At 45.8% G+C, this 26,959-nt stretch overlaps 1 protein-coding gene across 5 annotated transcripts in view; it reads left to right on the top strand.

The window, feature by feature from the left end:
* Positions 1-26,959, top strand: part of APOLTP (apolipoprotein lipid transfer particle homolog) — a 232,974-nt gene that overhangs the window by 89,813 nt on the left and 116,202 nt on the right. For all 5 annotated transcript variants that reach the window (XM_075899317.2, XM_075899315.2, XM_075899314.2 and 2 more), the window contains exons 19-25: positions 577-759; positions 3,610-3,701; positions 3,927-4,096; positions 18,234-18,393; positions 19,374-19,453; positions 21,787-21,967; positions 25,657-25,812. In XM_075899317.2, the coding sequence (XP_075755432.2) occupies positions 577-759; positions 3,610-3,701; positions 3,927-4,096; positions 18,234-18,393; positions 19,374-19,453; positions 21,787-21,967; positions 25,657-25,812 (1,022 nt within the window). The remainder of the gene's footprint in view (positions 1-576; positions 760-3,609; positions 3,702-3,926; positions 4,097-18,233; positions 18,394-19,373; positions 19,454-21,786; positions 21,968-25,656; positions 25,813-26,959) is intronic.

Genomic DNA, 26,959 nt, shown 5'->3' with positions numbered 1-26,959 from the left:
AATTCGTACTACTTAATTCAAACTAGGCATTAGTCCTCGTAGAATGAGGTTTACCTAGTTCAAATTAAGCGCTCCGCTAGTTCGAATTCAGTTCGAACTAGCGGTTTGTATGTATGGCGCCTATGAAAGTTAATTCGAACTAACAGCTGTTAGTTTGAACTAACTTTGTAGTGTAGACATACCCTCTGACCCCACGGCTTCTATTAGACACAGTTCTTTTGAGGCTACTAATTAAAAAATATATACCCCCGAATTCTTCTGGGTTGATGAGACTCAGACTCATCCTCTCCTCTCCTCTTCTGATGGAGTTTGCATTTGAATACAGGACTAAATACCTCAGCTTGTGTAAATCTCTGTTATAACACAGATTTTTGCTAGGGCTTGTATTAAGATGTGTGTGTCTGAATATTTCACAGTTAGTTTAAAAAAAACAAAATATGTACCTGAATTTAAAAGTTAGCAATGAAGCATATACAGTACCACAGAAGATAAGAATCCTGTGGCTTAGATATTGATGTTGGTAAATAAAGAAGGTGCTTTGCAGTGGGAACTATGTTTCATTACATATCTTGACAGTGCATTTATCCAAATTTCTGCACAAATGGGAATTGTGGGGATTTTGGGAAAAGCTGGCCTGAACTGGGTGACAGGAATGAGGACATCAACCAACCTTGACGGAGGAATCCAGGCAAAAAAGGGACAAGAACTTAAAATTTTCTTGAACACCCCTGAAGAATCCATGGAGATAATTGATTTCAGGTAAGAACAGTTAAGAGCAACATCCAGATAACATTAACAATTACCACATTCTGAAATCAGAACTAAGCTTTCATGTTTGTTAACACTGTGACTCTAAATATGAATTCCGTTTTCTCTCTGTAGCTTTAGTGACCGTGCTTTGGTATTAAACTTAGCAGGGTGACTTGCCTTGCCTTGTACAAACTTGCCAATTTGAAAAAAGGACACTTATAAGGTCTATCACACTTCAGATCTTTCATATGTTGTTTGTGAAGGCCCACTGGGAGCTAGTAAAAGTGGAAAAACGTACTGGGCCAAATCCTGATGTCATTCAATTTTTGCTTGATTTTTCCTCAAGCAAAATTCCCATTGTTTTAGTGGAAATTCTGCTGAATAAGGACTGAGAGAAAACTGATTAAAGATTTTTAGACTCAGTTTTCTGTGACTAAAGTTTTCTTCAGTGAGTTTTGCAAGTAAATTACTGATTAGGAAAAGTCTTGCAGATTTGTGAAGCATGGATACAGGTCTTGGAGCATGTATCTTTATTTCTTAGGGTATGTCTAGGCAGCAGGGCTATTTGGGATACCAGAGGTATCTCGAAATGGCTACTCTGCGTCTTTTAAATGCGCCCGTTATTTTGAATATTTTTTGAAATAATGGCTGAGCTATTTCGGCATCCCTGTAACCCTTGTGTAACGAGGGTTAAGGGATGTGTCGAAATAGCACAGCTCTGACTGCACCAACTCTTCATACACCAAGCAGGAGAGCATTTGGATCCATAGCCACCACCCCCTTTCTTTGAGATGACACCATGAGGATCACCATACAACGTGCCACAAATATAGGGAATGGATTTAAATTTCCCATGGTTTGCACGTGGGAGAGAAGCATCTGCTTACCTCTAAACAATGCGTGGCTGAGGGGCAGTCAAGTTCAAGGTGATGTCCAGAGTGGCTAAACGTGGCATTGTGAGATACATGCTAGAGTCCAATAAATTCGACTACAAACCTACCTAGTACACACTGCAAGACAGTCAACAGTACAGAGACAAAAGTCCTTCGCGGGGCTGGAAGTTTTTTGTTGCCAAAACTGGCCATATGTTACAACATTTGTTGTGTTATAGTGTGAATGCTTGGAGGGCTTTATCACAAAAACTTGTGCTTTGGTGACAGAATATGCCAGTGTAGTATATATTTCCAGCAGTTTTCTCTCTTCTGATTTTCAGATTTGACAGACCTCCAAGTGGAAAATTCTGGATCAGCAAGATGGCTGTATCATGTGTTGATATATAAGAGGGTTGTACCCATAAAAGCTCATGTTTTGTTAGTCTTTAAAGTGCTGCTAGACTACTCGTTATTTTTTAAGTTTTGTCAGATGAATTAGAATTATTTTAATTCTATTAAAATAATAGAAAACAAGACATATATAAACAGTAGAAGTACCTATCAATTGTAAGACCATATTAATGGGGCTAATTAAGTGGGATGGACATTCGTAGCTTTTGATGTGAACATGCAGATGTTAAAGGTAGGAGAAATTGGCTTTGTAATGCGCCAACTAGTTAATGTCTTTATTCAAGCCATGGTTAACAGTGCCAAATTGGTAGATAAATTCCCGTTCTATAGACTCGCTCTAATTGGCTAGTGAAATTCCTTTTAAATTCATGATTGAGTGATCAGGCAGGTTAAAATGTTTCCCGACACATTCATGTGTGTTATCATTCTTATGTCTGATTTGTGTCCATTTATCCTTTGTCATAGAGATTGTCCTATTTCGGCAATATACATGGTAGAGAGTCATTGCTGGCACTTGATGGCATATATCACATTAGAGGATGTGCAGTTGTATGAACCTCTGATGTTGTGGCTTGTGTTTGGTCCTGTGATAGAGTTACTTGTATAGATATGTGGACAGAGTTGGCAATGGTGTTTGTTGCAGGGGTAGGTTCCTGGATGAGGTTTGATGTGTAGCTGCTGGTAAGGATTTGCTTCAGGTTGGGGGTTGTCTATAGGTGAAGATTGACCTGAGGAATTACCTCACTCTCCAAAGCCTTGGGTTACAGTCCAATCCTCACCTACAAACAGCCCTCCAGCTGAACTAGTTGCGGGAGCTAAACAGCAGCATCTGTTCTGTCATGTTCCAACTTCACAGCATCCTTCTTTGTAGGTTTTGTGCTCCCTTGTTTTGGACAGAGGCATGGCTGTGTGGAGAGAAAGTGAGACCAAATGGATGGCGGCCATTCACAGCATCACCTTTCCTCCAACCTGCCAGCAATTATATGCAAGAAAGACTGTCACGTTACAGTTTACACAAAGGTTTTTTGTAATTTGCTGCTTTCAAATTCCCTGCACTAATATGCATTGTCTCCCTCCTTTTTCATTTGATAGGTGCTTCCTTATCTGTAGAACTGATGAGTCTTATTCTCCAATCATTTTCCTCATTGTGAATTAGGAGTCACTCTACTGAAGTTAAGGGTGTTGCATTGGTGTGAATCAGGGAAGAATCAGATCTTACATGATTGCTCTACTTCTAAATGTGCTGATTACAGTAAGGATTGTGCTTCATCTCCAAGGGGCAAATTCACCCCTGTGCTGAGACCCATCTATTCACCACTTAAGTCTCTATTAAGGCTTAAAGTTGTGCACAAATTTTGTGCAAGAATTTCACAAAGTGACTTGCACCTCTAATATAAATAAACACCTCTAATATAAATAAACCCCCAGCAGATCAGCCACTTTTCTAATAACATTTTTCAACCTAAAAGGTTAAACAGAATGAAAAGAAAGGCAAGTCAGCACAATAATGAATACAAACTTTTAGCAGTGATCAAATACATAATTTAATATGGCTGTTTGCATTTCTTTGTTATAGCTCCAAATTTTACCTCAGAACAATGGATGAGATGGAAAATATTGAAGGCTTCCAAGACCATATAGAAAGCAAATCCTGCACTAGTGAGGAAGGTAAGTTTGTGGATATTATAGCTATCCTACAGAATTCAATCCCTCTCAGATATGCGTAGTGTTCTGAATCATAACAAATGGCACATTTGACACAATTGTGAATTTCTTCTCATTCCTTTACTCCAGAACAATCTACATGTTAATTCTCCTCTGGTGGTCTGAGGTTTCTTTTGACTTAATCATAATGCTGTTCTAACTGAACCCAATGATCTTGTGTTTCACCAGTGTCCAAGATTTTTGGCTGGCAGTTGTGTTCTGAAATGTCTTATCCTTGTAAAACCAGTAATTTGCCTTTCCTACTCTCTGGACCATCAAAAGCAGCTGTGACATTAAAGAAACAAGATAAAGGCTTGCAACAGTACCTGTTGGAAGCGGCCTACAAATATATTCCTCAGGTACAATTACACCACCTATTATTTTTCATTTGGTAGGTACACGCAGTCCCCGGGTTATGTACAAGACTGTAGATTTGTTCTTAAGTTGAATTTGTATGTAAGTCAGAACTGGTACATATTGTAGGGGAAACTCTAGCCAAACATTTCTCCAGAGCTCAGTTTTATTCTCCCACACCTCACTTCCCTCAGTCCTTTATTCTCAAGCTGAGGTGTCTGCTGAGAAAAGCCGCTCCGCGTCTCCCTGGTCTGCTGGGGGGGGGGGGGGCGCTAGCTTCGCGTCTCCCTGGTCTGCTGGGGGGAAGCAGCTAGTGCGGGGTTGCCTCACCCTGTTTGTAAGTAGGGATCCGATGTAAGTCAGATCCATGTAACCCGGGGTCTGCCTGTATATTCATTTCCATAGATTTGAGCGAAAAAAGAGTTGTAGCACATTGCATACTCCAGCCCAGCTAGTTGCCAGCAGCTGAAGGATCCACTTTGGCATAGAAAGAAAAAAGTTACATGGAAACTACTATCTGACATTTATGGTGGATAATTTATTATCCTCATATAACAAAGAACAGATAAGTTAACTGATTTGACTAAGTTCATATAATCAGATGCTGATAGAGCTGGTCCCTTTAGCTAACTACAGAGTAACATGCTCTCTCTTTAATCCCTTTTCTGTACTTGCACCTAAATGACCTAAAAATCAATCTTCTTAAACCAGAATGAGCTGTTAATGAGGCTACACGATTGCTACTGATATCAGTAAGAAATCAACTTAAGGTAAATGAATTCAACAAACGTTAACCAGGGTTAAGTATGTCTACTTTAGGACTTTGTTCCAGTTTAAGAAGATTTGGTTTTTAGATTCATTTAGGGCATGTCTACACTAAAGCGTTATTTTAAAATAACTGATGTTATTTCAAAATAACAAGGTGAACAACCACACAGCAAGCTCTTTCTTTCCAAACTATTTTGAAATAATAAGCCCTCATTTCATGAGGAATAACACCAATTTTGAAATAGCTATTTCAAAATAGGCTGAGTGTAGATGCTCAACTATGCTTATTTCAAAATAATTGGCCTCCAGGACTTCTCACAGCTGTCCTAGTGGCGGCTCTGTCCACAACCCTCCAAATCTATAGCTTCCCTTCTCCTGCAGCCTTTAAAGATGCAGGCAGAAGGGAGAAGGCTTGTGACACCACACTGGCCCTGTGCCATACTGCAGAACCCTGCACTGCCTTCCCTGCTGCCATGGCAGACCCCAGTGCTTCCACCTTGCTCTTCATGGCTGCAAGCACACCAACCGCCACCTCTGAAGCCCCTGGTCAGGGGCAAAAGAGGAGGGAACCTCCTGGACTGGTGTGGAGATCTTGGATCTCATTGAGGTCTGCTGGGAGGAGACCAACATCCAGGATCTCCGCACCAAGAGGCTCAACGCCAGAGTCTACAGCTGGATGGTCAACAGGCTGGTCCAGATGGGCACCACTGGACCCAAGACCAGGACCAGATGAAGTTCAAAGAACTCTGGGAAGCCTACACGAAGGCCATGAACAAAGTTCTCTTTCTGAGGGGGCACCTCACACATGCCACTACTTGGAGCAGCTAGGTGCCATCCTGGGAGGGGGCAGGTTGCCTTCCCCCCTCTTTGTGGACTCCAGCCTGGCTATGCCCGACCTCAGCTTCCACAAAGGTGGGATTGGGGAGGACGAGTAGGAGGAGGAGGCCAGCACTGACACTATGTCTGCCAGCCAGGTGCTCATCCTCAGCCTGGAGCTATTCCCCTCTTCTCCCAGGCTTCAGATAAGGATGGAGAAGGCACTTCATGAGAGTTCTATAACTTCTTCTTCGAGTGATGTCCCCGTGGGTGCTCCACTACAGGTGACGGGCTCGTCCCAGCGCCGCAATCCGGAAAGTTTTCACCAGCAGTAGCCCGCTCCGGAGGACCGCGCATGCGCAGAGTGCCCAGCGGCGTTTGCGCCTTTTCTGCGTCGCGCGGTCCGACGCGCCAGTTCCTCCTAACCGTCCACGGCTGCAGACGGACTTGGAACACGCTCCCCTCTGAGGAGAAATTGTATTGTTAATTCATTCCTTCCTTCCCAGTTAGCCCCTTCCCTCATAGTTAGTTAATTGTTATATTAGTTAATTAGTTCGTAGTTAAAAAAAAACAAAAAAAACCCAACTTTTATTGTTCTCTTGCCATTACGACCTCTGAGGGCTGTTTCCACCTGCCCCTCAAGTTCTTCTTTTCTCTCGGGGACCGCCGCGCTAAACATGCCCAGTTCCCCCAGCTTTAAGAAATGCGCTTCCTGCGCCGACGCCATGCCAGCCTCAGACGGCCACTCCCACTGTATCCACTGCCTGGGAGAGGGCCTCATTCCCCAGAAATGCGGTCACTGCTCGAAGTTGACCGCCCGGGCGAGATGGGACAGAGAAATGCGCCTGAAGATGTTACTCTTCAATAAGGCGCTTCAGCCCCAGTCATCAGGAGAACGGGCTGAAGGAGAGGTACAGGACTCATTGGGCTTTCCTCCCAAACAGGTAGCAACAAGCCAGCCAAAGCCCGTAGTACCTCGGCACCCAGTCCCGTGCTTTTGGTGCGCTCGGCCATGTCAGGCCGTCCGGAGTCGGCACCGTCATCTGTGACGCCGAGTCTCCGCGCGGCACCGCAACCAGATACGGTGCGGTCTTCGGCACCGAGGCACCCATCACCGTTGTCCCATGCGGCACCGCAGCACACTTCCAGGGCGGACCCGGCACCGAGAGCCGACCCGGCACCGAGAGCTGACCTGGCACCGAAGTCCAGGCCGGCACCAAAGTCTAAGAAGCCGGCACCGAGAAAGGACTCGACGGCAGCCCAACCTCCTTCGAGATCTGGGGACGCAGCTTCGCCCCACATACAGAGCACGTCCGCAACGGCCCGCACGGAACACACACTCTGTGCTGCCCTTCCTGTACACTCAGTTATCTCGGCGCCGACTCCTGTGGCACCGAGACACCAAAGCTCAGGGGACGAAACGGCACCACCATCTCCACACCACCTGAAGGAGGCTTCTGACTCTGCCTCAGTCGTTTCGATTCCCGTGGCTCCCCCATCCACGGGGGTATCCACTAAGGCGCAAAGGAAGACACACCATCCCCATATGCCTTCCCCCAGTCCCGACAGGGCGGCTTTTTCCCCTGAGCCATTGCTCTCACCTCGCCAAAGACGACGAGACCACCACTACAGCTATTCTTCCACTCTCCGTTATTACAGATCCCGAGGTGCTCTATTACACCGCCACGTTACCACCGCGCATACTACTCAAGATCCCCATGTCAACATTCGCATCGCTCACGATCCCCGGGATCTCCTCCTCGCTCCCGTTACTATCGTCAGAGGAGCGCCGCTTCTTACTCTCCGCAATATTCACACCGCGACTCCTGTTACCGTGGGTACACCTCGCCCCATCGTGATCGTTCATACTCCTTCACGAGGCACTCACCAACCTTATCTCCAGAGCGCCGTCAATTATACTCGCCACAGCTAACGATCCAAGACTCTATCCCGCTGGCTCAACGTCCTCCAACACCTACTGGGGATGAGTTAACAGCTTTGGTCCCGCATGGCGACATCAATCAGTCACCCATCGCAGAGCAACAACCCGCAGCTTCCCCAACAGATGTTTCTTCCTCTTCCCCAGATGATGTGCTTTTTAATGATGAACCCGTGCTCGTGGATGATTATAAGCAATTCCACGAACTTTTTAAGCGTGTAGCATATTCGCAAAATCTGCGTACCTTCGAGGCACCTCAGAAGCAACATGCCCTTCTCAGAAATCTACAACACTCTAATAAGCCGAAACTCGCTCTCCCCTTTGATGCCGCGATCCTTGAGAAAGGTAACGACATTTGGCAGACCCCAGCATCTGTGCCTCTTACCAACAAACGCACGGACAGGAAGTACTTTATTGAATCCAAAGATGTGGAATTTCTTTTTACACACCCCACTCCAAATTCCATCGTCGTCGACGCAGCTCAGCAAAGGGTGAAGTCCGTACAATCAAGGAACTCTGCCGCGGACAAGGAATCCAAGCGCCTGGATTTGCTTGGGAGGAAGGTATACTCCTCGGCCACAGCCACATTGAGGATGGCCAATTATTCCGTCCAACTCGCCAATCACGACTTCGATAATTACTCGAAGTTGGTGCCTCTAATTCAACACCTACCAGATTCCAAGCGGGACACACTGAAGGGGGGTTATACAACAGCCTGTAATGCACTCCAGATATCGCTGGATATTGCCGACTTGGCCTCCCGCACTACGGCGACGTCGGTCGTCATGCGACATGCCTCTTGGCTCCACCTTGCTTCGGTACCAAAAGATCTACAACCCAAGGTGGAGGACCTTCCATTTGATCGGGCTTCCTTGTTTGCCCAGAACACTGACCAGGTGTTCCATTCTGGAAAAGTCTCCCGAACTACTCTAAGAACCCTCGAGACGTATACTCTTCCTTTCAGGCGCAGGAGGGCATGGCCATATAACAAACAAAGGCCTTCTTCCTCTTATTCCACCCAACGCTTCAGACCCTACAACCAACAGAAACAAAGGCAGCGCCCCCAACGTTGCTGCCAGCAACCTAATAAACAGCAGAGTCACCAACAACCTCAGCAGTAGGTTTGACGCCTTTGTCGAGGGTCTGCGCACCATCCCCCTATTGGAGGCTTCGTCGCGAGTAACCAAGCTTTTCCACCACTGCCACCTTATTGCCATCGCTGGTTCGCCATCACCACGGACCGTTGGGTCAGGGAGATCGTAACCTCTGGACTTGCCATTCCCTTCTCCACTCTACCTCCCTCCAACCCCCTATGCCCATCCCTTTTCAGGGACCCCTCTCACGATCTTCTGTTGCGTCAGGAGGTCATGCACCTACTTACCATTGGAGCGGTAGAAGAAGTTCCCTCCCAGTTCCGAGGCAGAGGTTTCTATTCCCGGTACTTCCTCACCGAGAAGAAGTCCGGCGGATGGAGACCGATCCTGGATCTTCGCGGCCTCAACTGCCACCTGTGAAAACAAAAATTCAAAATGGTTACTTTGGGCTCCATCATCCCAGCGCTACACAAAGGGGATTGGTTTGCGTCCCTCGATCTCCAGGATGCATATTTCCATATTGCAGTCCATCCAGCTTACAGGAGATTTCTACGCTCTACTGTAGGCAGCAATCATTACCAATGTGCGGTGCTCACCTTCAGCCTCTCCGCAGCCCCAAGAGTGTTCTCAAAGACCCTGGCAGTCGTAGCTGCGTACCTTCGTCGGGCCGGCATTACCATCTTTCCCTATCTCGATGACTGCCTCCTCACGGGCCCTTCCATACAAGAGACCGAGACTGCAGTTACAGTTACAAGAGGTATTTTCGAGACTCTTGGACTAATCATCAATCTCCCAAAATCCTCTCTGGTTCCCACCCAAACCATCGAATTCATCGGAGCCAGACTGAACTCTATAACCGCTATGGCGTACCTGCCCATGGACAGAGCCGACGCCATCCGAGATCTAGCGAACGTCTTACTTACTGCTCCGGCAGTCTCATGCCTTACCTGCCTGAAGCTGTTAGGCCACATGGCTTCTACTACGTACGTCATAGCGCACGCTCGCCTTCGTATGTGGTGCCTGCAACATTGGCTTCTCGCAACATACAAACCCGGTATTACCAATATCCACACACTCACGCCGGTTCCAACCCATGTCAAGAACTCACTTGCGTGGTGGCTCCATCCTGCCAATACTCTTGCCGGTGTCCCCTTTCGTGCTCAACCCCCGTCAATCCAGCTTACCACGGACGCGTCCCATGTAGGCTGGGGAGCACATATACTGCAACTTTGGGTTCAAGGCTTATGGTCCCACCAGGAATCCCTAATCCATATAAATTTCCTGGAGCTCAGAGCGGTTTTCAATGCTTGCCGCCACTTTGTCCACCAGATCCAGGGAACCACACTACAGGGTCTCACGGACAACATATGCACCGTATACTATATAAATCGACAAGGTGGAGCCAGATCCAGAACTTTGTGTGCGGAATCAGTACGCCTTTGGAATTGGGTGATTCGCCACAACGTCACGCTCACAGCCTCCTACCTCCCCGGCAGGATCAATACTATTGCGGATGCACTCAGCAGATACTTCCAATCCCAACACAAATGGGAACTCCTCGATTACGTAGCCCGCGACCTTTTTCAACGGTGGGGCTATCCAAAAATCGACCTCTTTGCCACTCGCGACAACAAGAAGTGTCGCTATTACTGCTCAAGAGCGGGCATAGGCAAGCAATCGAAGGGAGATGCCTTCCTGCTCAATTGGGGGACATATCATCTCCTAGGGTATGTCTACACTACAGAGTTAATTGGAACTAACGGACGTTAGTTCGAATTAACTTTGATAGGCACTACACTAGCGCTCCGCTAGTTCAAACTTAATTCGAACTAGCGGAGCGCTTAGTTCGAACTAGGTAAACCTCATTGCACGAGGACTAAGCCTAGTTCAAACTTACTAGTTCGAATTAAGGGGTGTGTAGCCCCTTAATTCGAACTAGTGGGAGGCTAGCCCTCCCCAGCTTGCCCTGGTGGCCACTCTGGCCAACACCAGGGAAACTCTATTGCCCCCCTCCCGGCCCCGGAGCCCTTAAAGGGGCACGGGCTGGCTACGGTGCCCGTGCCAGGTGCAAGCCTCCCAGCACCCTGCCAGCAGACCCTGCACCTGGCACGGCTCGAGCCAGCCACCCGATGCCCACCAGCCCTCCGCCTATTCCCGGGACCAGGCTGGCGGCTCCCAGGAGCCTGCCCAGGACCGCAAGAGGCGGGCACCCGCCTGGTCCAGTGCAGACATCGTGGACCTCATCCACGACCTCCGCACTAGGCACAGGAAAGTGGCCGTCTAGGGCAGGCTAGCTGCCAGCCTGGCCACCCAGGAGCAGGTTTGCATGAAAATCAGGGTGGTCCAGTGAGACTCCCGACCCTGAGCCCTAAGTTTAGAATGGCCGTACTGGGTCAGACCAAAGGTCCATCTAGCCCAGTAGCCTGTCTGCCGATAGCGGCCAACACTAGGTACCCTGGAGGGGATGGACCAAAGACAATGACCAAGCCATTTGTCTCATGCCATCCATCTTTAGCCTTCCACAAACAGAGGCCAGGGACACCATTTCTACCCCCTAGCTAATAGCACTCCATGGACCCAACCTCTATGAATTGATCTAACTTCTCTTTAAACTCTGTTCTAGTTCTAGCCTTCACAGCCTACTGCAGCAAGGAGTTCCACAGGTTGACTAGTTGCTTTGTGAAGAAGAACTTTCTGTTATTAGTTTGAAGCCTGCTACCCATTCATTTCATTTGGTGTCCTCTAGTCCTTCTATTATGGGAACTAATGAAGAACTTTTCTGTATGCACCCTCACCACACCACTCATGCTTTTATAGACCTCTATCATATCCTCCCTCAGTCTCCTCTTTTCTAAGCTGAAAAGTCCCAGTCTCTTTAGCCTCTCTTCATATAGCACCTGTTCCAAACCCCTCATCATTTTAGTTGCCCTCCCCTCTCCCACCCTCTCTCTTCCCCTCTCCCACCTCCTTTTCCCTTTCTCTCTGAGTTCTGTTCCGTAAAGAGAGTTTCTATTTTTGAACACACGTGTCCTTTATTTTGTACATCAGGAAGGGGGGCTAGGGAGAGGTAAGTGGAAGGAGGTGAGGGAGGAATGGGGTACGAGCCCCCGATGGGGAGGACTGGGGTGGATCTGCGGGCTCCTCGGGGTGGAAGCTCTCCTGCAGCCCCCCAATTGCCCCTCCCCCGGATGGCAGCCTGCGGCAAGTGCAGCCGGGCTGATGGCCGAGTGCTGTGATGTGCCGAATGTGGGCACTCAGAGCACTCCAAGACAGGACTGCTTTGCAAGCGGGGAACCCCTGAGAACTGTCTGTCCGGGGTAGGGGTCGGGTCCCTTTAAGCACAGCCCTCGGCTAGCTGGAGATAGCAGCTTCTTGCTCTAAGTCCTAATCTGATGCCCTGCCGGCACTGCTTCCGGCCATCCTTAACCTCAGTTCAGAGTCCACTCAGTGTGGACATGCTAGTTCAAATTAGCAAAGCGCTAATTCGAACTAGTTTTTAAGTCTGGATGCGCTAATTCGAATTAGCTTAGTTCAAATGAACTAATCCGAATTAAGTTAATTCGAATTAGTGCTGAAGTGTAGACATACCCCTATACGCCTTTCCCCCAATTCCCCTTATACCCCGGGTGATAGGGAAAATACTATCCGACGCAGCGACAGTAATCCTGGTGGCTCCCTTTTGTCCTCGCCAAACCTGGCTGACGCAGCTCATGCAGATGTCAATATCCCGACCTCAACGACTCCCACAGCTGAGCAATCTGCTCTCTCAGCAACGCAGCAATCTCCTCCATCCAAACATCGATCATTTGCACCTGACAGCTTGGCTCCTAACTGGCTCCAAGGCCTAGAGCTGACCTGCTCCCAAGCAGTAAGAGATGTACTGGTACAAAGCAGATGCGAGAGCACTCAGAAATCCTACCTCTATAAGTGGCGTCGCTTCTATGCTTGGTGCCAATTGCAGACCATTGATCCTCCCAAGGCACATATCCAATGCATCCTGGACTATATGCTTCACTTACAGTCGCAAGGCTTGGTGGTTGCTTCCTTAAGAGTGCATCTGGCAGCGATTTCGGCCTTTCACACTCGAATAGAAGGTTTTTCCGTCTTCTCACACGCACTCACGAAGAGATTCTTTAAGGGTATTTCTAATCTTTACCCATCGCACAGGCCTATCGCAGAACCTTGGGACCTTACCTTTGTACTGGATACTCTTACTCGCCCACCATTGAACCTCTCGCAACTTGTGATTTGCAAACTCTCACTATCAAAGTTGCCTTCCTTCTTGGGATCGCTTCGGCCCGTCGAGTTTCTGAGCTCGCGGCACTCTCCGCCGATCCTCCCTACACAGTCTTCACTCAACACAGTGTCTCCCTGAGATGTCACCCCGCCTTCGTGCCAAAAGTTAATTTGTCATTCCACATCAACGAGCCTATGGTTTTTCCTACCTTTTACCCTAAACCAAATGCTACACCTGAGGAAGCGCGCCTGCATACGTTAGACGTCAGAAGGGCGCTGGCATTCTACTTGGACAGAACACGTCCCTTCAGGAAGTCCCCACGATTGCTATTATCAGTGGCGACCCGTTCTAAAGGTCATCAGCTATCATCACAACATATATCGTCCCATATCATTAACTGTATCTCTCGCTGCTACACCCTTAGAGGCAGAGCTCTACCCTGTCCACCAATGGCACACTCAACCAGGAGCATGGCTGCCTCCACAGCATTCCTGAAGAACGTCCCCTTACATGACATATGCTGTGCAGCGACCTGGTCGTCGTCATCCACATTTGCTCAATACTATGCCCTTGACAGTCTCAGAGCTGCGGATGTAGCAGTCGCTCAGGCAGTCCTTTCATCTGTGCGCAAATAATTCCGAAGCACGATCAACTGTCAGGGTGACTGCTTCATACTCACCTGTAGTGGAGCACCCACGGGGACATCACTCGAAGAAGAAGAAATTGTTACTCACCTTGTGCAGTAACATCTGTTCTTCGAGATGTGTGTCCCCGTGAGTGCTCCACGACCCGCCCTCCTCCCTGCTTCGGAGCTCTTGTCTTTCTCTTTTTCAGGAGGAACTAGGAGGAACTGGCGAGTCGGACCGCGCGACGCAAAAAAGGCACGAACGCCGCGGGGCACTCTGCGCATGCGCGGTCCTCTGGAGGGGGCTACTGCTGGTGAAAACTTTCTGGATTGCGGCGCCGGGACGAGCCCGACACCTGTAGGGAGCACCCACGGGGACACACATCTCAAAGAACAGATGTTACTGGACAAGGTGAGTAACAATTTCTTTCCCTAGATACACGTGAATGGAGCTGGTGGGCTGAGAGGGGCAGTGCGCTCCTTGCTCAGCCTTTTCAGCCTGGGCACAGCAGCCTGTGCATGTAGGTGCCCATGAAGTGCCAGTCTAGAGCAGATAGACCCATGAGGCTCTCACACAGGAACCTTGCGCTCCTCCTCACAAGGTTCCTACACACCTTCCCACCACAAGCCACCACTAAGGTGTCTGGGGTCAGGGAAACACATAGCAGTGCCACAAACCTACATTCTCAGGCAGTAACTGCTCCAGATCAAGTGCAATGAGTCAGAGGACACTGATCCCCTGCAGGGGAGCCTGCTGTGGGGAGGAAGTGGAGAGCTCCAGTAGCACCGTCCCTGGAAAGCAGCGTCTCACATCTCCCAACACCCTCCCCCTCCCTCCTCCGGCTGGCATGGATAGAAGTCCTCTCATTGTGGGATGCTGGCACTGTCAGACCCAGTGTCTGTGTGACATAGAGGGCAGCCGAGCCGCCCCATCTCCTCCCTCTCACCCCCTGCTTGCAGGATTTGGGCCTGTCTGGCCCCTTCTCATGCCTGCTTGTCTCTGGGATGTGGGGATAGCGAGGCTCCCCTGGGACATCTGTGCCCCTGCAGGACAGTGCCTGCTGTCTATGCAATAGATGACCTTGCTCAAAGCATATCGCCATTGTCTGAACCAAGACCTTTTAATGATGGCTCATGGATAAGGCCTGGGCTTTGTGCACAGTGTCTCCTGGGAATACTGCCCTAGTCACTGTTCTTCACAGATGGGCCATATGTGAGTGAGGCACATCCCCAACCTCCTCCTCCTGACCCCGGGAGCGCCGCATGCGCTAGCGACCCCAGAACGACCTGGAGTGGGAACACCTGGATTGTCTCCATTCCATGAACAGGAGCTTTCAGGAGGAACGCTAGAAGCGCCAGGCTGAGTGGGAGCTGTGACAAAGCATTTGGCAGCAGTGTCCCAGCACCAGGAGATGATGTGAGCAGCATACACAAGAGCTGTTGAGTGCATGGTTGCTGCAATGGAGCAGTCCAGCAGCCACCCCCCAGCACCCACATCTGCCCCTGTTTTACTGGCTTCTCCCCCTAGCTCCCAGCGGGGCTGCTGAGGGCCCTGCACATGAAGCAGTGGGACCATTTGAGGCCGTCAGTCCCAGCCCCATCCCTGAGGTCTTCCTGCACCCTTCTCTCTCTTCCTTCCCCCTCCCAGATTCTTTCCCCAGTCCCTCCACAGATATATATTCCCCAAATAAATATACACAAGTTTGTTTCATAAACAAAAAGTCTGGTTTATATTATCGTCAGGGGAGGGCTCAGAGGGGCAATGTAGAAAAACTGATCAAGTTCCCCCACTTTTTAAAGCAGGAAAAACAATCAGATACGTTTATGTCAGGGAGGAAATTGGCCTTTCTCATAGGTGGCCTTGTTTGAAAATTTCCCTTAAGGCCTCCTAAATGCCACAGCTCCCCCGATGGGCCTGGCAGATAGCAGTGACTACTCAAAGGCCCTTGTGAGCTGCTTAGCCTCTGCCCCCCACCTTGGCAGGAAAGTCTCCCCCTTGTTCTCATATGTTGTGGAGGACATAGCAGGCTGCCACTACCTGGGGATGTTCTGAGTGCCAAAGTTCAGGTGGATGAGGAGATACCAAAACCTCCTTTTGAGGCGGCTGAAGGTGCCCTTCACCACCATGCAACACCTGCTTAGACTGCTGTTGGACTGTTCCTTAGTGGGGTCCAGGTGTCCTGGGTAGGTTTTCATGAGCCACGGGAGCAAGAGGAATGCTGTGTCACTCATGATGCACATAGTCACGTCCATGTCCCCAACCCTGATGGTGTAGTCAGGCGAAAAATTGCCGGCATACATCTTCTGGAAGAGGCTAGAGTTTCTGAAGATGTCGGCAAAAATCTACCTTCCCCGACCACCCAACATTAATGTTGGTGAAGCAACCCTGGTGATCCATGAGGGCCTGAAGTACTATGGAAAAATACCCCTTCCTATTTATATAGTTGGAAGCCCGATGGTTGGGGGCCAGAATGGAGATGTGGGTGCTGTCAGTAGCCCCCCTTCCCCAGCTGAGGAAGCCCATGGTGGCAAAGCCAGCAATGATGGGGTCCACATCGCCCAGGATGATGACTCTGTGCAGCAGGATGATGTTGATGGCCCTCACCACCTGTAAAAACATAGGAACGTAGAATCACAGGTTTACCAGAGCCTTTGGGAGTTCCCCAAACCCCTTCCCATAGCAGGAGCAACCCTAACTAAACCATCCCCAGCAAGGCTTTGTGAAGGCAGGACTGAAAAACCTGCAGGGAAGGAAATTCCACCATTCCCCTTCCCTAGGGAACCCCATTTGAGTGCTTCACTGCCTTCCTTGGACAATAGCAAGAGTGTCATACCTGCATGATCATGGCCTTAATAGTCAATCTCCCCATGCCACACAGGTTCCAGACACAGTGGTAGCTGTCTGGTGTGGGAAGCTTCCAGAAGTCAATGGCAACTCGCTTTTTGAGGGCAATGGTGGGTCTCATCTTGTAGGTGATCCATTACCAGAGAGCAGGGGCGAGTCACTTGCATAGCACCAGGAAGGTGTCCTTCTGCATGCAGAAGTTCTGGAGCTACTACTGGTCATCACCCCGCTCCATGACCATCCAGTTCCACCTGTTGGTACTGGTCTCCTGTCACCATAAGCAGTGGGGCACGGTGTGCGGGGCATGAGGATGAGAGGGACTGTGGTTCATGAGGAGCACCCAGTCATGTGTGAAGGGGTCCCCCATTCCAGGCCATTCTTCATCCTAAAGTAGTGCTATGAGGGCAGCCTGCAAAAACTGTGCCAGGAGGTGCAGCATGAGGCATAAGAGCTATTGGCTGCTTTGCAGCAGGTCTGGCTCCATGGCAGAAGTGCTGTGGCATCTGCAAGGGCATCCAGAGCTCATGGTGTGGTGTTTGCTATCCCTCAAGGAGGTGGGCAAAGGTGAAGTCTGAGACACAGCTGTAGAGGGGAATCCCTTTAAGCACAAGCCCCTCAGCTAGCCTCAGGAAGCAACTACAAGAAGTGACTGCTGTCCTGATGCCCTGCCTGGAGTGCTTCCAGTGGGGCTTTAAATGTGATTCAGGCTCCAATGAATGTGCACATGCTATTTCAATGTAGATCTGTGCTATTTTGATGGGGAATCATAGTGTGGACATGTTATTTCAAAATAGCTATTTTGGGAGTTGTTATTTTGAAATAATTTATTTTGTAATAACATTGTATTGTAGATATATATAGCCTTAGAGTTTTTTGTATAGACAAGGTCTAAAAGAGAGGATTTTCTGCACTGTGGAGAATTGCTTCCCTGGGTTTTAGTTTGGAGAGTTTTAGTATAAGAGGGGTAGTTACAATGCTGAGCACAGAGAAGTCCAACAAACCGAAAAATAAAGGAAATAACCTGATCTGACTAAACATTCCCTTTTCTACTCACGTATCTCTTGTTCTAAAATTTTCTCCTTCCCAAGACATGGATGTTGCTGAATACTCAATGCCCTGCTCCCTGGCTTAAATCATGTTTCCCTGGCTCTCTTCCGGCCACAGAAAGATTGGCACAGGAAGGTCACTGCTTCCAATTCAAAACTCTGTTTCCATCGGCTCTCCAGGCTTCCTGCCAACGTCCTTCCAGCTTCCCTAGAACTACTGAAGATTGTATAGGACCCACTGGCTTTGGTTTTAATCCTTACAGGCAATTTAGTTAATTGAATGGCTGGACTGTCCAGAAAAAGTAATGCCTCTCCGACTCATCTCAGGCCTTAGGATATGAAGCAAATTATATGAAAATAGCAGAAAAGATTTGAGTGAGTGAAGTTCTGTACCAGGATCATGGGTCAGAATTTTTTCAAAGTTTGGCAGCATGTCAAGAGAGTACATGTCAATGTCAAGAGAGCTGTGTGAAATCCTAGGTGCTCAAATGAGAATTCATAAGTTTGCCATTGGGCAGAGGCGTGAAAATTCAGCTAGTTGCAAATTAATACCATCTTACGTATGAGAAACATTGGGGATATAAGATTAAATTAAATGGGAAATGCACACCTGGAAATGTCTTACATAAGCATTAAAGATGTGGATTAGAAAAACAGACTTACTATCATAGCAGGGAGCCTGCTATGATTCCTTGATGTAATTCCATATGGCAGCTCCATACTGTGAATACTGTGCCAATTTCAGATGTCATGATTATTTCTTTGTTTCCAGGAGGATTCTTGGCTTCCAAGTGAAGCTGTCCTTTATTTCTTTATTGGGACACCAAAGTCAGACCTGAAAAGGGATGTTGGGGTTGACTTCAGTTTTAATATCCTACAGAAGACATTCAAAGTCAAATTTATACAACCAAAGAAAAAAATCCAACTTGATGGTAGGTATTTCAGCTAACAGCAAGATCCTCTGCTAGTAGCAATCAGGGCAATTGCAGTCAGTGGAGCTCCTCCAATATACACCAGCTGCAAGTTTGCTCTGAATTGCGTGACAGCCATTCCGCTAATGTACATGACATCATTATACATTCTCACTGGCTGGAGTAATTGCATCTGTGTTAATGCTACATGCTTCCCAAAGTTCATAAGCTCACTGGGAGCCGAAATTCAGAATGGGGAGGGAAGGGAATTTTCTGCAGAAAAGGAATAGCAGGCTCTAGCCAACTCTACTTAAGAGCCTAAGTGCCATTTTCAAATATGGCAGCCACTTAGGAAGCTGAGACTCACTGAAAAATCAATGGGACTTAAGACTGTAGAACCCTAAGTCTCTTTTGAAAATTTTACTCCATACCTCTTAGGCTGTGTCTACACTGGCATGAATTTCCGGAAATGCTTAAAACAGAATAGTTTTCGTTATAAGTATTTCCGGAAAAAGAGCGTCTACATTGGCAGGCTGCTTTTCCGGAAAAGCCCCGATCGTCATTTTTGCGATCGGGGCTTTTTTCCCGAAAAGACTACTGGGCTGTCTACACTGGCCCTTTTCCGGAACAGTGTTCCGGAATAAGGAGTTATGCCCGAGCGGGAGCAGCGTAGCTTTTCCGGAATAGCGGCTGATTTTGTACAGTAGAGCGTCGTTGCTTTTCCAGAAATTCAAGGGCCAGTGTAGACAGCTCGCAGCTTATTCCGGAAAAGCGGCTGATTTTCCGGAATAAGTGGCCCAGTATAGACACAGCCTTACTGTTTTCCTTTACTCTGCTATTATTTGTTCTTTAATTCTGTAAATGTATTATTCACAGCATTTGTGACTAATACATTGCATCAAATTTTAATGTAAAAAAATGTAAAAAGACACAGTAAAAAAATGTACCTATATATGTACCAAAACCAGAAAACAGCTGTGTTTTTTTCTCATTTCTCTAAGGAAAACTTGAGTTATCCAAGAATTCACAAATTGGACACCTGAAGCTGATACTAGATGACAAAGAAGTCTATTACATTAAGGTACATCTGAAAATTCCAATTTTTTCAATATTAAGAGGAAATACACAAATAGAAATGGGATGAAAAAAATTCTTATAGGGCAGTGAGACACATGTATACTGAAAGGCTGTGTCTACATTGGCATCCCTTTCCGGAAAAGGGATGCTAATGAGACACTTCGGAATTGCAAATCCGCGGGGGATTTAAATATCCCCCGAGGCATTTGCATTTACATGGCTGCCGCTTTTTTCCGGCTCGGGGTTTTTGCTGGAGAAAAGCGCCAGTCTAGACGCGATTTTCTGGAAAATAAGCCCTCCCTTTTCCGGAGGATCCCTTATTCCTACTTTCAAGTACTTTCAGGTACTACAGGAATAATCGAGAGCTCACCATTTGGCTAACTGATTATTCAGACACTATTTGGCTGTGTCTACATTGCATCCCTTTCCGGAAAAGGGATGCTAATGAGACACTTCGGAATTGCAAATCCGCGGGGGATTTAAATATCCCCCGAGGCATTTGCATTTACATGGCTGCCGCTTTTTTCCGGCTCGGGGTTTTTGCCGGAGAAAAGCGCCAGTCTAGATGCGATTTTCCGGAAAATAAGCCCTTTTCCAGAGGATCCCTTATTCCTACTTGATAGAGATCCTAGGGAAAAGGGCTTATTTTCCAGAAAATCACGTCTAGACTGGCGCTTTTCTCCGGCAAAAACCCCGAGCCGGAAAAAAACGGCAGCCATGTAAATGCAAATGCCGCGGGGGATATTTAAATTCCCCGCGGATTTGCAATTCCCAAGTGTCTCATTAGCATCCCTTTTCCGGAAAGGGATGCAATGTAGACACAGCCAAATAGTGTCTGAATAATCAGTTAGCCAAATGGTGAGTTCTCTATTACAAGTACATTTATCATTCAAGCAGGGATAACACACATTGGCTGATAATCCCTAAATTGTTGTTTTTATAAACAAAGAAATATCTTTAAGCACTAACATAGAAGCTAAAGCAATTTTGCTCTGTTTGGATTTTCTGCTTAAAATTACCACTAATTGCACTATAATCAGTGGAATGACTCCTGTTGACTTCAGTGGTTTGGTTCATTAAGGATGTATACTATTTTAAACTCTTATGTCCTCTTGGCTACTTTTGAAGAGAGCTCAGATGTTTGGGTGATCAGTAGCTTGGAAGATTGGTAATAGAATACAGAGTCTTTTATCTCTGGCTATTTTCATTTGTGCCCATAGCAGCATTGGCTAATGACCTGTCAGACTGGAGAGTTCTCACAGTGAATTGCATTTTCTGGACCTTGTTGTCGACAAAGTTCAAAGTTACAAAATGTACTATTCCACTGCTAGCTCCACATTACCAGTTATCACAAGTAGCTTATGTGAAATGATTTTGGCCTTAATCTTGTTCTTAGCGGTAATATTCTGAGGGGCTGTTTCTCAAAGTAAATCAAGTAGGCATACCACTGCATCTGCAGAGCTCTACTAAAGTTTATGGGGCTTTGTGTGAATGCAGCAACCCATTTTCCCATCTACACATATGCTTCTATATGCAGGGTTGGGGCTTTAAACTGTATTTGATCTATTTTTCATTTGTAGTTGGTACTACAGGAATAAACTGAAGTGATTTCTTAAAGCAGGTTTTCAGTTGCTGTCCATTTTTACAATGGAAAGTTATATTCTGGTCATGTATCTATCTGAACCCAGAGTTAACTTTTCACTAGATTGAACTCTGTAGATACAGGAAGGTCCCAAATATTCCTCTTTTAAAGATGAGGTTTGCATCTGAGCTGAACCCCCCCTCCCCGAATCTTTCCAATGCTAAAACTATTAAAAGAAAAAAAAATCACATGGGTAGAATTTTAACGTTAAAATCCTGCTGAGAGTTTTATTCCCCCATGGATTTAGTCTGTAATAATTCACATTTTTCATTATTTGATTAGCAATTTAGCAGTTGAAGCTGCATCTACTGTGGGCCCGTAGCCACAATCCTACTTGTTACATATTTTTTTCTTCAAATATAATAGTTTACCAGCTGTTTTTTCCTACAGTAGATTTTCCAAACCAGCCATTTTGAACTTTCCTCCTCTTCAGCAGAACTGAAGACGAAACACTAATTAACATTGCAGAGCACTATGCTTGCATTCCAGCAAATCAAAATAAAGTTCTAAATTGTCACCACTCAATGTTTTCAACACCACAATATCAAAAAAATTTGTTTTCATTTTGTGTTTCAATTTTTTCAATCTTTTCCCTTCTCCCATATTGGTAAAGTGCCCATCTCTAGTATCTACGCAAGAAATACTGGGTCTGTTTCTCAAAACATAATCAAGCTGTATTGTTGGGATTTTTTTAGGGAATGACAGATTTGCAAACAGCAAGTGGAGAGCAGAGATATGCAGTCCAGCTGGAGGTTAAGCTGATAAAGCAAGGCAGTCCTATCATTCTGTCAGGAAACTTCACTAAGCAACTTGGCAAAAAGATAGCTTTTTCAATGTCCCTGCATAATTTACTGAAGGATGCAGCGTTTCTTTCAGGTTGGTGGACAAAGTACATGAAACATAAATGAGTGGTATCTGGAATCTTTGGGACATACAGTATATATGCTGAGAAAGAGCATATGTTCTAGCTCCCTGCTTTTATGGGAACTAAAATCCCTTTGAAATCAATGGAGGTACCTTTAAAATGTAAGAGTTGATTACACTTACTTACCATTGAAAAATAATATCAGTTATACTGTATATTAAACATCTTTCTTGACTCCTTTAGCCTGAAAAGTAAGTTTTAGGAGCACTAACATCTGCAAGGAGCCATTTATTTAAAGCAATACTAATCCTATTTTCCATCATTCACTATTGTGTTACAAAACACTGATGCTGGTACTATGCCTAAAAAAGAGGTGTATTCATATACTGGAAAGTCTCAGGGATAGCTGTGTTAGTTTGTAACTTTAAAAACAATGAGCAGTCTTGTGGCATCTTAGGGTACGTCTAAACTACATGCCTCTGTCGGCAGAGGCATGTAGATTTGTTTGTTCAGCAAAGGTAAATGAAGCCGCGATTTAAATGATCGCGGCTTCATTTACATTTACATGGCTGAGCCATGATCAGCTGTTTGTCGGCTCGCCGCTAGTCTGGACGTTCCCCCTGTCGACATCAAAGCCCTTTGTTGGCAGCCCCGGTAAACCTCATTCCACGAGGAATAATGGGGCTGCCAACAAAGGGCTTTGATGTCGACAGGGGGAACGTCCAGACTAGCGGCGAGCCGACAAACTGCTGATCAGCTGTTTGTTAGCTCAGCGCGGCAGCCATGTAAATGTAAATGAAGCCGCGATCATTTAAATCGCGGCTTCATTTGCCTTTGCTGATCTGTCTAATCTACATGCCTCTGCCGACAGAGGCATGTAGTCTAGACACAGCCTTAGAGTCTAACAAAAATATATAGAATTATGAGCTTTCGTGGGTAAACCTCACTTCATCAGATGAATTAGAGTGAAAATAACAGAAAACAAGACACATATATATAATATATCCCATTCATAGCTTTTAATGTGAAAACATGGCTGTTAGAGGCAGGAGAAATTGGCTTTGTAATACACCAGCAAGATAATGTCTTTATTCAAGCCCACGTTAACAGTGTCAAATTTGTAGATGAATTCCAGTTCTATAGACTTTTTCTGTAATTGGTTAGTGAAATTCATTTGTAGAAGAATGGCTACTGTTAAATCCATGATCGAATGACCAGGCAGGTTAAAATGTTCTATAAAGCTCATTATTCTATATATTTTTGTTAGTCACTAAGGTGCCACAGGACTGCTTATATATAGGAATAAGCCAAAGATATAACACTTTGGTTCTCTGTTTTCCCCCTTACAAAATATTTTAGTGCAGTGCATTGTGCCCCCACTTTCTGTCTGTAGTCCTTTACACCCACATACAGAGTCCCGCCACCCTGGTACGTGTACTGCTGCCCAGATCTAAAGGCAGCATGGAGATTGGTGGCTGCCTGCTGTGCGCCCAGCCCTGAAGGCAATGTTGTCACCAGCAGTAGTGCAGGTATAAGAGATGCCATGCAACTTTTACTTCTCTGTTGCTAGTGGTAGGGATGCTGCTTTCAGATCTATGCCTGCTCTGAAGGTAGCTTTGCTGCCAGCAACAATGAAGAAATAAGGCCAAAGATGCTTTATCGAAAAGCCTGACAGTAAATTCCTGTCTTCATCTGTAGCACAGGCAGTCCAAGTGGCAGTTTCCCCACATCGTATCCCTAGTCCAGGCAGATTATCCGTAGAATGAGAGTGCAGCATCTCTCTCTGTTTGGTGCCAGACCAGATTGCTGATGCTACCAAGACTAGCATTAGCTTGGGCAGCTGGAATGACTTATCTTGGTCCAGAGAAGAGCAACAAGAATGATTAAAGGTCTAGAGAACATGACCTATGAAAAAAGGCTGAAAGAATTGGGCTTGTTTAGTTTGGAAAAGAGAAGATTGAGAGGGGACATGATAGCAGTTTTAAGTTATCTAAAAGGGTGTCACAAGGAGGAGGGAGAAAACTTGTTCTTCCTGGCCTCTGAGGATAGACCAAGAAGCAATGGGCTTAAACTGCAGCCAGGGAGGTTTAGGTTGGACATTAGGAAAAAATTCCTAACTGTCAGGGTGGTTAAACACTGGAATAAATTGCCTAGGGAGGTTGTGGAATCTCCATCTGTGGAGATATTTAAGGGTAGGTTAGATAAATATCTATCAGGGATTGTCTAGACAGTACTGGTTCCTGCCATTAGGGCAAGGGACTGGACTCGATAATCTCTTGAGGTCCCTTCCAGTCCTAGTATTCTATGATTATCCACTGGGAATTGGGCCGATTCTCCTCCTATTTTCATGTAGACCAGGGTAATAGTGCATGAAGCTCTGTAATCTTGGCAAAACAAAAAACAGGACTATATAGCACTCTAAAGACTAACAAGATGGTTTATTAGGTGATGAGCTTTCGTGGGCCAGACCCACTTCCTCAGATCAAATTGTGGAAGAAAATTGGCACGAGCATATATACCAAAGGATACAATTAAAAAAAAGTGAACACATATGAAAAGGACAAATCAAATTTCAGAACAGAAGGGGGATGGGGGGAGGTAAATGTCTGTGAGCTAATTATATTAGAGGTGATAATTGGGGAAGCTATCTTTGTAATGGGTAAGATAATTAAAGTCTTTCTTCAAACTTTGGCGTAAAGTGTCAAATTTAAGCATGAATGACAGTTCAGAGGATTCTCTTTCAAGTCTGGTGTTAAAAGGTCTTTGAAGCAGGATGCAGGTAATCAGATCGTTGAGACAATGCCCTTTCTGGTTGAAATGGCAAGAAACTGTTTTTTCTTTGTGATCCTGTCTAATATCTGTTTTGTGTGCATTGATTCTTTGGCGTCTGAGACGTTTGTCCAATGTACATAGCAGACGGACATTGTTGGCACATGATAGCATAAATTATATTTCTGGATGAGCAGGAATATGTGTTCTTGATCTTATAACTCAATTGGTTAGGTCCAATAATGGTATCAGCAGAGTGAATATGTGGACAAAGCTGGCAACGGGGTTTGTTGCAAGGGAAAGTTCCAGGGTTGGTGTTAGTGGGGTATGTCCATCCCCCTTCAGTTCTGAAATTTGATTTGTCCTTTTCATATGTGTTCATTTTTTTGATTGTATCCTTTGGTATATATGGTCATGCCAATTTTCTTCCACAATTTGATCTGAGGAAATGGGTCTGGCCCACGAAAGCTCATCACCTATTAAACCATCGTGTTAGTCTTTAAAGTGCTACATAGTCCTGTTTTTTGTTTCAGCTAGACCAGACTAACACGGCTACATATCTGTTATTGTAATCTTGGCAGATTTTGAACCAATGCGCTACTGTAGACATGAAAAGCTCCATAGCCATTGAGCAGTCCTTGTCACCTCCTGAGGGGGAGCTGAAGGCACCTGTTATCTCACAGGACTAGGCTCTGAGGTTGCTTTTCAGAAGGCGTTGTGTGTGTTTTCCCCAACACACTGGGATGATCTACATGGTGCTTGGTCCTGCTATGGACTGGACTTGATGACAGGGGACTGGCAGCGGACTGGACTTAATGACCTCTCGAGGTCCATCCCAGTTCTAGGATTCTGTGAATGTATTATCCTTCTGACTGCACAGTTCTCATCTTGCACTGCTCCAGGGTAACCTCTGCTTTTTTTTTTTTGTTAGTATTTCTGGAGAAGAAAGTTGATGATAAATTGAGGCAGTTCTCACTTGAAGGGGAGACCTACTTTCCAGGTGTTCTTGGATCTCATACCATTGGTCTGTTGCAGCAACGAGGAAGCATGTGGTCTAGTGCTCTGAGAATAAAATATGGACTTCTAGGTACTGTGTCAATGACATTTATTGTTATGCTAAAGAGCAAAGCCAAAATATTAGAATTGCCTCACATTTTTCTGCACATTATTTTCCTATATAGTCAAGGTATCTTTTCTTTCAGGAGAGGAAAACATGGATGCCTTGTGATTTATAGGTTGTACGTGGTCATCCAAGGTCTGTAGCATGCTTCTGCTCCCCAACTGGATAACTGTAACTCTTGGAATTCCGATGGGGGAAAAAAATGAATTTAAAATGTGGTTTCTGTGAAATTTTGTTTGCTGTAAATACACTGCTTCTGCAAATATTTTCACAGTTGCTAAAATGTTATAAAAATAAACAAAATAGATGCACAAATTTAGTGAATTCATGTAAAAATGAGAAAATATTTCAAGAAAATTTCAGTATTTCAATTGCAGTATTTCTCCAGCTCCCTTTGGTAAACTAGAAATACCTGGATATAAAGTGGTACTGGACAGCAAAAACAGTCAGACAATAAAAGGAGTGTTATAGCTTTTGCTAAATAGTGATAGCAGTTGGTGCATAGTGTGCATGTATGTGTGTGTGCATATGACAGACTAATGCTGGTTCATGTGTAGTGGTTTAACTCTTCTTAAACCAGTACAGTGCTTTTCTTTGGTAAACGTCATCATTAGTCACATGTTAATTAGAATATCACCTACAGGGTCACAAATATTCTTAAATCATGTCAGTAAATAGGAAGAGTTTGTGTATTACAATGACTGTTCTGGTTTATAGTGTTACCCATTGAAAGCAAATATATTTGAGCTTGATGTTAAAAATAAGGACCAATTCCAGATATACTTATACATTATTTCTGTGTATTTTATGTCTTCTGGTGTTTGAGACTAAAGGGTTTGAGTTTTTGAGTTTTTCTCAGTAGCCATTCCTTTTTTTAATTGAAAGCCAAGATTTTCATGTCATCATGGCTGTCGACAGAGGGATGCAGATCAAGCACGTTGAAATTGCTAATGAAGCTGGGATTTAAATAACCCACGCCACATTAGCATAAATATGGCTGCCACTTTTTTCAAAATGGAGTTTAAAAAAAACAACAACTGGCAGTCTAGATGTGGATCTGTTGAAAATAAACCCTTTTTTGACAAATCCTGTAAACCTCATTTTTTGAGGAATA

The sequence above is a fragment of the Pelodiscus sinensis genome, chromosome 15 (assembly GCF_052426305.1).
Source record: "Pelodiscus sinensis isolate ZL-2025 chromosome 15, ASM5242630v1, whole genome shotgun sequence".
NCBI lineage: Eukaryota > Metazoa > Chordata > Testudines > Trionychidae > Pelodiscus > Pelodiscus sinensis.
The sequence above is the reverse complement of the archived record's forward strand: the minus strand, read 5'-3'. Positions and strand labels throughout refer to the sequence as shown.